This window comes from Microcebus murinus, chromosome 1, assembly GCF_040939455.1.
Source record: "Microcebus murinus isolate Inina chromosome 1, M.murinus_Inina_mat1.0, whole genome shotgun sequence".
Classification (NCBI taxonomy): Eukaryota; Metazoa; Chordata; class Mammalia; order Primates; family Cheirogaleidae; genus Microcebus; species Microcebus murinus.
Window position 1 is genome coordinate 154,213,306 of NC_134104.1, and position 10,919 is coordinate 154,224,224.

Genomic DNA, 10,919 nt, shown 5'->3' on the forward strand with positions numbered 1-10,919 from the left:
CCCCAGTTCAGTCTCCCTGATTGGGGTCCCTGTGGAATCCTAATTGTGCTGTCTCTGACACAGATCCCTAATGACCCTTGATCATCTAAGACAGACTCTTACCTCTAACACAACAGAAAGGCTTCACTTATCTCTGATAACTCTGGGTCACCCATGCCCTCATGCCAACCCCCACTTGAATGTTTCCTTTCAGGTCCAAGGAGCCCCTGACCTCTGGCCACTGACCCTAATGCCCCATATCACATTCCCATGCTGACCCCCACCTGGATACAGCCGACCAGACCCTGAGGAACTTCCTCCTTACTGCTGGAGGGCAGGCCTCCCACGTAGAGTTGCTTTACCTTCAGGCCCTGCAGTTCACTCCCCACCGCCATGGTGTCCTGGAGAAGAAGGAACAGTCAGCACTGGGGGTGGGGGGGCCTGAGGAATGCCTGCCATACCCTAGAGTCGGTCTTGGCCTTCTTCTAGCCCTGCGCGACCACGCTTTGTCCCTCTGTGCCAGAGCAATGCTTTGGGAATGAGCAGCTCCCAAGCATGGAGAAGCCGCTGGGGCGTGGGTGGCGTGTGATAGGAAAGTTTCAGTCAAAAGCCGGTCAGGCCGGTCCGATGGTAGTGGGTTAGCAGAACTTATTAACATCAGTGTCACTAAAGTTGGTATTCAACCCCTCACTGCTAAATTTGGCTAAAAAAAAAAAAAAAAAAAAAGAAGCAGCAGCCAGCCTTAGATAGGCCCTTCCCTCCTAGACCCAGTGCAGACCTTGACATTCTTTGATCTTGAGCTGGTGGGTAGGGATCAGGGGAGAGATCAGAAGGGGCTTCTGGGAGTCAGGCCTTTGCTAGCTACAGAGGTTCCACAACACCAAGCCAGAAATCTAGGTGGGCTCCCTGATGTAAGGAAGGCCTGACAGTGGCCCAACTGGCTGGTGAGAAGTGCTCTTCAAGGATATAAGGAGGGGGACTAGGGGAAGAACATTATTCTTGGTGCAGTGCAGGGAACTGAGAGGAGCTGGACTAGAGGTGGGGTCAAACAAGGCAGGTCTGGTTGGAAGGCTGAGAACACACTACCCCAGAGTCAGAGGTCAGACCTGGAAGAGGCTAAAGTCCAGTGAGACCATGAGGACATAGTGGCCACGCTGGCCACCTGGCTCCTCTTGCAACTCCAGCCGCAGATCATGCCATCGGCCATCACTGACAGTCACCTGGTCCAGGAGAAGGTGGGCAGCACGGCCCAAGCCTTTGGTCACCGTCACAGACAGCAACCCCCGATCTAGCTGTGGGTAGAAATGCACAGCCATTGAGTTAGAACCCCAAGTTGGGTTGGGGTGAGAAGTGAGATCAGAGGGCTCAGAGGTCAATATCAGAACTCAGAACATTGGTCCAGGCTATACCTGGCGCCCAGGGCACTGTGCCAGGGAACGGCATGTTGCTTATATCAAGTCAGGGGGCAGAGGATAGAACCAGGGTTGTGGACTGGTACAGCTAGCATAAGAGGGAGCTATGCTGGTACCCTGCACCTGCAGAGGATACCATCATGGGGAAGAGAATCAAGGGTCAGGGTCCAGAGCAGGGTCACATGTGGTCAGGAAACCCGGCAGAAAAGTATGTTGTGTGACCAGGCAATAGGCCACAAGAATATTGCTGATGGCATTAGAGGTTGAGATCAGAAGGGTAGACACACCTGGCAGAGAAGCGTGCTGTGTGGCCCAGCCTGCACTTGCATCAGGACCCCCTGTGTTGCCCGTGTCCGAAATGCCAGCCCCAGGTACCATGGCACAGACACAACCATGTCATTTCCAAAGTTCCAGCTCAGTGTGCCGTTGCCACGAAAATGGTGGGGATGGGCCATGGCTGAGGGGATAAGAGAAGCAGGGTCACAGGCTGAAACCCAGAAATAGACCTTACCCCATACACCCTCCTGCCCCATGCTGCCCACTCACTGAGCCGACAGTCTTTGCCACCAAAGCCCACAGGGCAGTCACAGCTGAAGCCACCCCAGTGCTCTGAGCAGAAGCCACTGTTCTTGCAGGGGCCTGAGTCACAAAAGTGCAGCTTGGCCTGGCAGCCTAGGAGAGGAAGGCACATGGAGGATATGAGGACATGGGGTGGGGAGCATGAGTGCTGGGGGATATTGGTGCTCAAAGGGGCCAAAAGAGGCCATGATTCTAGCCCCATGTTCTCTCAGAGGGTGGGATTGGCAGGAATCAGGCCTTAAAGGCTGAGCTGTAGCATCATGCTTGTCATCAAAGGAAACGGGGTTGAAGTTACCCTATGTAGTCGTCCACTCCCTCCCTTTGATTGGGACAGGGCCATGTGCTGGGCTCATGGGAGCTTCAAGCCTACCTGCCATGGTGCCATTGTTCGCGACAAAGGCCGCCATGTCCACTTGGCGGCCATCAATGTGCAGGTCCCGCATACAGCCGATGAAGTCCTTGTGGGACACGGGGAAGTTCTCGGGGAGGTTGGGGACACCCCCCAGGAGCAGAGGGCCCGTCAGGTCCAGGGACCTGGGGGTCAGGGGTCTGGGTCACTGGTGGGACTGGGACCAGAGTAAGGTTGCTCCTGGGGGCCATAGGAAGTAGAGGGTAGGACTCTGAGGCTAGGGAGGTTGAGGAGGAAGGATAAGGCCAGGCCAGGGAAGGAGTTAGGGCCTTACTTCAGGTGTGGGGGTACAAAGGAGAGCTCAAGATGGGCAGATGCTCTGGGGAAAGACAGGGAATGGATTGAGGGCAACAATGAAGGAACGTGGCACCTGGGTGACTGAGGTAGGGGATAGAGAAGTGGAGAGTCTGGGAGCCTGGGTATGAGATTAAGGGGCAGGGGGGGGACCTGGGGCATTAGAGAGACTAGGGTTGGGAAGTGGAGGCTTTGGAGGACTGGTGCCTGGGGTCTGTGTGTGGAGCAGGGAGTCTGCGGTAGAATACAGGATTGAGGGCTAGGGTGAATATGCTTTCAAGGCCTTTGAGGGAAGAGGGGAATCTCATGGTTTGAGGAAAGGATAGGGAGTTTGGCAGGCTGGGGTGGGGAAGAGGGTATATGAAGGGTTGGGGTGGGCCTTGGTAGGCAGAGAACATGGGCACCAGGGGGTGGGGGCCTCACTTCTTGGAGCTTGTTTGCACACCAGCAGCCGCACATGAGTAGTTGCCGATTTCAGCACCAAACTGCAGAGCTATGGCCACATCACAATCATCCACACTCAGCACAGCCACCTTGTCCTTAGAGGGACCCTGAGTACCCCCTAGGGCATCTGTCCGGGGCTAAAGGACGAGGCACAACAATCAACAGTGCCCCTAGGGTAATCCCTGAGGAGCAGAACTCAGCATCCCAACTTCCCTCATACTCCATGCCAGGGGTGGTGCCCACCTTGTTGTAGTATCTCATATGCACTGTATGCCACTGCCCGTCACTTAGGCCCCCTGGAACTGTGGGGCTGACCACTGTGTTGGACTCACCTGTGGAGGAGATGCAAGTGGAGAGTTATATGGGACAGCTGAATCACCCCACCCCCACCCCAGTCATATAGGCGCAGCTACTCCCAGAGTCACTATGGATGCATCAGATCAGTGCCCCCACTGTTGACCACACTGGCTGGACCAGAGTGCCTTTGAACAGATAGAAAAATCACACACTTCTTGAAGAGATGGATCTTCCCACAGGGAATGGTCAGGGAGCTGTCTTCACTATTGTCTGTTTGGCATGGAAGTGGGTGTTCAGGTGCAGTTAGGCAAACCTGAGGGGACTTGGGGCTTGCATCTTCCAGCCACGTGACGTACACATGCACCCACTCGCCGTCACACACAACCGCAGGGGCACCCACCCGTGGAATATGTGAGCCGAACTTGGCCAGCCACTAGCTCCAGGGCCAGGAAGTCATGCTTCTCGTTCAGGCGCCCGTTGTAGAAGAGTAGCCCGCTCGGCTGCACCGTCGCGAACCTGGGTGGGGTGGGCGGGGGGAGTCAGGAGCCGGATACCACCTCACACCCACCATCCCTGCGAGGTTTTGGGGGCGCCTGCCCAAGCTAGGGCGGGAGAGGAAACGACAAGGGACCGCTGGCCCGACGGGAACGCCAAGAGCGGGCGTCAGGGGAGGGGGCGGTGTCCTGTGGGGACGTGAGGATGGGGCAGTCGGGACTGAGTCAGGGTCACACAGGTAGGGGAGGCATGGAGGCGCGCAGACACGGGCGGGCACCTACGAGAGGGACAGCGTGAGGTGGAAGCGCTGCCGCAGGCCACGGAACATGACGAAGGAACTGGGCGGGAAGGAGCGTGCTGCCACCTCGCAGCGCGGGCCCTCGAAGGCGCCGCCTGCCGGGCACTGGCAGCGAAAGCCGCCGTTGGGCGCATCTGTGCAGGTGCCCCCGTTGCGGCAGACGCCCGGCACGCAGCGACCGGCCTCGGTGTCCAGCTCGCAGTCTTCTCCTGGGGGCCAAGCCGCGGTCAGAGGCGGTCGCAACCACGCCGCCCCTGTTCGAGTGGGCCCAACGTCCGCGCGCGCCCAGGCCAGGTTCCAAGACCCCTGAGGGGCGGAGCTCCCTCTGCGCACGGCCGCTCCCGGCCTGGCCCCACCCACTCCCCCGCCCGGCTCGGCCCCGCCCCCGCCCCGCCCCGCCCCGCCCCGCCCCGCCCGGCCCGCAAAGACCCCCATTCCCTCCCGGCCCGAGGCGCCCCCGGGTCCCAGCTCTACGGCTTCCGATCTTACCCCGCCCGCACCAGCCCCTATGGCCTCAAAAGTGATGCCCACTTTGACTCAAACTGTATAAAAGCGATTTATGTAACCAAAACGTTTGTACCCCTGTAATGCTCTGAAATAAAACTACATTTAAAAAAACGTGATGCCCAGTCCTCACTGGCATTGCAGCCCCGCCCCAAGCTCTGCGCTGCTCACCGGTGAACGGTGGGCGGCAGACGCAGGTGTAGCCGCCCTCGCGCCGCGCGCAGGCTCCGCCGTTGCGGCATGGGTTCGAGTAGCAGAGGTCTAGCTCCGTCTCGCAGAAGTCGCCCGTGAAACCGGGCGGACAGCGGCAGCGCAGGCCGGCGATGGGCTGGATGGGTCGGAAGAGCGTGGAGGCAGAGGCCAGGAAGGGCGCGGACGAGTCAAAGCGGAGCACGGACACGCATTTCATATAGTTCTCACAGGGCTCGCGCAGGCACACGTTGTCATCGAAGGGCAGGACGTCGAGCAGGGAGCGGGCCGCAAGCGCGGCGCGGCGCACGTACAACTGCTCCTGCAGCTCCTCGGAGCTGAACCAGGGCCCCGCAGCGCCCGCCGCGGCCCCACGCGGAGCCAGCGCGGAGAAACTCACGTTGAGCACGGTGCCCCCCACGTCCGTGTCGTTCTGGATGTTGAAGATGAAGACATCCTCGGCTGGCGTGGCGAGCACCGCGGCCACTCCTTCAAGGAAGTGGCCCAGCAGCGGTGACAGGAAGCGTTCTTGCCACATGTTCTCGAGGCGCACAGTCAGGCTGTTGGCCAGCAACTCCTCCGTGATGATGACCACACGCAGCACACACTGTGCTGTCACACTGTGCAGGCCGTCTGCAGGTGGGGGCAGGGGCAGTGGTCAGCAGGTGCCCCTCCCTGGCACACAAGAGGGCTGGGGCCAATGACAAACCAGGCCCCAAGCACCTCTGAGTCAACAGGCTGACCCCACCAGGACACAAGGGAGTCGGGGGCTAGTGACCACCAGCTCCCCCAGCGTCAGAGGGTGCTGTTTCCTTCCCCAACCTCCATCACAAAGCAAGATCTGGGACAGGGATCAACCAACCCCACAGCACGCCCATAGGTTAGCAAGTTGCTCTCCCAACAGCACACAAAAAGTCAACTAAGTGCTCAGTAACTCACACTTCCCCAAGTTATAATAGTCAGCAGGCCACCCTACTCAGGACACAAAGAGTACCTAGGGCCACTGGCCACCCATTCTCAGACACCACCCCATTCTCCCCTACCCCAGCATAGCAGAACTAGAAAAACATTCCCTCCAAGAAGCAAGGATTCTGGGTCAGAGATCACCCACTGCCTATCTCTATCTCTGGTCAGCAAACTGCTCTCTTGCAGCACCAGAAGGGGGCCTGGCCCTGTGAACACCCAATGACTCAATGCCATCCCTCAGTAATCTGGGTCAGCAAACTCCAGGATATTCTCTCTCTCTCTCTCTCTCTCTCTCTCTCTCTCTCTCTCTCTCTCTCTCTCTCTCTCTCTCTCATGCATGCACACACACACACCAGCATTCTTGAGTTAGCAAGTTGTCCACTACTCCATGTCTGGGTCCTGTAGTTTCAGTGGCCACCAGAGAGATGAAGATGAGGTGGTTATCTGCCTTGCTCACCTTGTCTCCACACCCTAGCACACACTGGGTGGTCAATATGCATAGGTTGTTGAGTAAATTGAGGGATAAATGAATGCTGTGCCTTCTCTGGCGGTGCCATCCCTGCTCCAGGTTTGAGAAATGAGCACCAGTAAAGCCTGTCTTCCAACTTTTGCAGCCTCCAGTAGACAGGACTTGAAGAGCCTCTCCTGCCTGCACCCTCCTATTAGAGAGGGGTTCGTGAAAGACTGAAGCAGAGGAGGCAGGAACGAGGCAGGTGGACCTCTGGACATTTTTCCAAAGAGCAGGGCCCCGGACAGCCCTTTGGGCAGCACTCAGGCCAATTTGGACCCACTCTCAGCCTGAAGCTGCCATAGGAAGCTGCTGTTTCTGACCACTAAACTACCGGTCTTCTTTTCCTGCACAGATGGGGTGACAGTCTAATTGGATCCAAAGTAACCCCTTCATCTGAACATGGGCATGATGTAGACTGGCCCATACTGGCTTTGTCTGGGACCTCCAGAGAATCACCCTAGGACCTCTGGCATTTTGTGGGGAGGGGAGCTATCCCTAGTGTAGCATATGGTTCTTTACAGTCTTTATGGGGTCTGCTAGATGCCTTGGAATCTTTGGGATTCTGTAGAGACTGTTCAAGCAGAGTCCCTGTGAGGTCTATGGCAGATCTGTGGGTTGCAGGGACCCAACACTTAAGGGAATCTTGGAAGGCTTGGAAATCCCTCTTTGGTTTGAGGTGCCCTTGTGGAGTTCCTGAGGCCCTGACAGATTGAGGTCACTGGGTCACTTGCCTGCTCCCTGTTACTCACCTGTGACAGTCACCAACATGGAGGCCACCAGTGGGCGGTTGTTGTCTAGCTTTCGGCTGAGTCTCAGCTCCCCACTGGTCTGGTTAACCACCAGCAGCTGCAGCTCATTGCCACGCTCAAAGGAGTAGAAGAGGTGGTCAGAGACATCAGGGTCATAAGCTGGGATGCGCCCAATGATGCCCGAGGGAAAGGTGTCTGAGCGATTGGATACATAGTTGTTGAAGAGGATCTGGAAATTATTGAGCACAGGACTATTGTCATTCTGGTCAACCAGGCTGACATGCACAGTGGCCCGGCTGACCAGAGGAGCAGACGTGGCCTGCACCACAATCACATATTCCTGGCGAGCCTCATAATCCAGGTCAATGAGTGCTGTCAGTTCTCCAGAGAAGATGTCCATTTGGAACAGCTCAGGGATGTTCCCCTCCACAATCTGGTACATTATATGGGCATTGGGGCCTTCATCAGGGTCCACTGCGGTAATCTGAGCCACCACTGAGCCCACAATGCTGTTCTCCTTCACCCGCACCTCAAATTCCTCAGCTGGGAAGACGGGTGCATTGTCATTCACATCCTGCACCGTAACCTGGATACTGACTGGAGTCCGCAGTGGGGGCACGCCTCGGTCCACTGCATAGGCAGTCAATTCATACACTGGCACTGCCTCCCGGTCCAGCCGCCTCACTGTTCGGACAATGCCAGAGGTGGGCTCAATGGTAAAATCTCCATCCCCATCTTCCCCATTCTGGAAAGTGTACTGGACCCGGCCATTGGCATGAGCATCCCGGTCAGTGGCTGAGATCTGCAGGACACTGGTGAAAGGTGGGGCATCCTCAGAGACCAACCCTGTATAGTGGGAGGCCACAAATTGTGGAGCATTGTCATTCACATCATTGACCATCACCTCCACATAAGTGGTGTCTGCCTTCTGTGGAATGCCATTGTCCCGAGCTGTAATAGCCAGTGTGTAGGTTACCTGATCCTCATAGTCCAATGCAGCCTGCAACGTAATGGCCCCTGAGTCTGCATCAATGCGGAACTGAGGCAGGTTGTCCTCTAGGAGATAGGTGATACGAGCATTCTCACCCACATCATCATCAGAGGCGCTGATGACCACTACGGTGCTACCCACTGGCCGATCCTCATTCATGCTCACTGAATAGTGGGCACTTTGAAAGACAGGCCGGTGAGTGTTGGCATCTGTGATGTTGATGTGCACATAGCAGTGATCATGAAGGGCACGGTCAGATGCAGTTAGTACCAGCTTGAAGTAGCGTTCCTGCTTGTAGTCCAATGGCAGAGCTAGTGTCACAAGACCCACACCTCCCTGGGTACTGATGGCAAAGCGATTACGGGTGTTGCCACCTGTGATCTGGTAACTGATGGCACTGTTGGCATCACGGTCTACAGCGGTCACACTGACCACACTGGTGCCCACAGCTGCATCTTCATTCAGCCGTAGGTGGTATTCCTTCATCGTGAACTCAGGCCGATTATCATTGACATCCAGCACAGTCACTGTGACGCTGGCTGAGGCAGAGAGTGGGGGTGAGCCATGGTCTCTGGCCTCCACACCAAAGAAGTAATGCTCCACAGACTCACGGTCCAGGGGACCACTCACAGAGATCCAGCCGGTGGCGCTGTTTATCACAAAAGGAGTATCAGGTGCCACACCAGTTAGGGAGTACTCCAGTCTGGCATTCTCCCCATGGTCAGCATCCACCGCCTGAATGTGGATGACTGAGTGGCCCAGGGGTGCATTTTCCAGGACAGAGACCTGAAAGGGCGTGCTGACAAAGATAGGAGTGTGGTCATTGATGTCCACCACCTGGATGCTGGCCAAGCCCGTGTTGTTGGACAGCGGTGGCCGGCCGGCATCCTGCGCGCGGATGCGCAAGGCATACTCTCTCTCTGCCTCAAAGTCCAGAGGTGCCACCACCTGTATCTCGCCCGTGAGGCTGTCAATGGCAAAGTGGCCTCGGCTATTTCCGCTGATGATGTTGTAGTGCACCAATCCGTTGGCATCCTTGTCCCTGTCGGTGGCCGTGACGCGTAGCACCACCGTGTGGGGGCGCACATCCTCGCGGACTTGCGCCACGTAGCGCTTCTCGCTGAACTGGGGAGCGTTGTCATTCTCGTCCAGCACGGTTATGTGTACACGCACAGTGGCAGAGCGCGGCCCGGGCTCCTGGCCCTGGTCGCTGGCTTCCACGACCAGCTCATAGCTTTCCATGTGCTCACGGTCCACGCGGCCGCTGGTGCTGATGAGGCCCGAGCGTGGATCAATCTCGAAGGCAGCAGCGGCGGCGGTGCGCGCAGCAGGCGGACCCACGAAGCGGTAGCGCAGGTTGGCGTTGGGGGGCGCGTCGCCATCCGTGGCGCGCAACTGCAGAATGGGGTAGCCCTCCTCTACATTCTCACGAAGCGTTTCCCGGTACTGCGCCTGCTCAAAAACTGGCGAGTGGTCATTGCGATCGGCTACTGTCACTGCCACCATGGTGGTAGCCGAGAGGCGCGGCGAGCCGTGGTCCTGCGCGGTCACACGGAGGTAGTGACGCTCCATGCTCTCGCGATCCAGAGCGGCCGCCGTGCGGATTAGGCCGCTTTGAGGGTCGATGCTGAACAGCTCCAGCGAGCGGCTGTTCATGAGCGCCGCCAGCGAGTAGACTAGGCGGCCGGCCTCGCCAGCGTCAGGGTCTTGCGCAACCACGCGTAGCACAGCAGTGCCTGCCGCCTCGTTCTCGGGCACCAGCGTCTGGTAGTTGTACTGCGGAAACTGCGGGTGGCGGTTTGCAGCGCGACGGAAGCGTGCTCGGTTGCCTGAGGGTATTCTCCACGCTTGAGGACTGGCCCAGATCCCCGGGGGGCGCGGCCCCCGGCGCTGCGGAAGGAAGCGGCGGCGGAAGAGACCGCGGGAGCGCATGCGCTCGGGCGCCGAATCGGGAGCTGTCCGAGACTCGCGGGGTGCTGAAGCCGATGTAGGAGCTGTCCTCGCCGTGCACGGTGCTGAATCCAACCGGGGAACAGATCCCGCAGCCCCGGGAAAACAGTCCCGCCAAGGGGCTGTCCCCTCCGCTCGGGATATCGTGGCTCTCTCGCCCTGAGCCCTGCGCCCTGGTGCCCACAATTCCCCGCAGCAGCGGGCAGCTCCCCCTCTTTTGTAGGCTCCTGTCCCAGCGTTCCACTGGGAGGACACCGGCTTGGGACCACGGGCCCGAGACAGGAGGTCCGAAGGGAGGGGCGAGCTGTTCCCTGGGCTAGGGAACCCTGGGGAAAGAGCCTCTGGCGACAGACTACCTCTTCGCAAAGGTCCAGTCCGCCCGCAAGAGGGGACCTCTGGGCGCCAGTATAACAGAGACCCTGGTACCTGTCCTGTCTCTTGCCCGCGGCTGTCCAATGCCTGGACCCCATGTTTAGTCCTCAGCTCCGCGTTCAGTTGCTCAGGAGGCCCTTGACCACTCCGGGCGCTTTGCCTTCTCCCTCGGAGCCCCACAAAGACAGGCTCCCTGACTTCCAAGCCAGGGCTCCCTTCCTTCCGGACCCCGGGCGGCTCCGGACAAAGAGCTAAGGCTCTGCCGCCGATCCGCGCCCCTGGTCCCGTAGAAGCAGCTAACCCCGGGTCCCAGCCCTGGTGCCCACCGCCTCCCAGCTCCTCCTGGCTGAGGGGGAACAAAGAGAGGAAGAGAAGGACCAGGAGTATGGGGGTCGATAGTCCCCCGAGACTACGCCACGGCAGCCGCCTCGCCATCACCCCCCGCCTCCCTGTACGGCCTCCACCGCCCCCCGCCCGGGT

At 58.5% G+C, this 10,919-nt stretch overlaps 1 protein-coding gene across 1 annotated transcript in view; it reads right to left on the reverse strand.

Annotated features, from left to right (window-relative positions):
* Nucleotides 1-10,874, reverse strand: part of CELSR3 (cadherin EGF LAG seven-pass G-type receptor 3) — a 37,288-nt gene extending 26,414 nt beyond the window's left edge. The window contains 11 exon segments of the mRNA XM_076007459.1: nucleotides 264-380; nucleotides 1,086-1,271; nucleotides 1,679-1,848; nucleotides 1,938-2,063; nucleotides 2,341-2,504; nucleotides 3,097-3,254; nucleotides 3,361-3,449; nucleotides 3,815-3,930; nucleotides 4,191-4,416; nucleotides 4,883-5,533; nucleotides 7,127-10,874. Of these exon segments, the coding sequence (XP_075863574.1) occupies nucleotides 264-380; nucleotides 1,086-1,271; nucleotides 1,679-1,848; nucleotides 1,938-2,063; nucleotides 2,341-2,504; nucleotides 3,097-3,254; nucleotides 3,361-3,449; nucleotides 3,815-3,930; nucleotides 4,191-4,416; nucleotides 4,883-5,533; nucleotides 7,127-10,874 (5,751 nt within the window).
* Nucleotides 10,875-10,919: the final 45 nt, after the last annotated feature.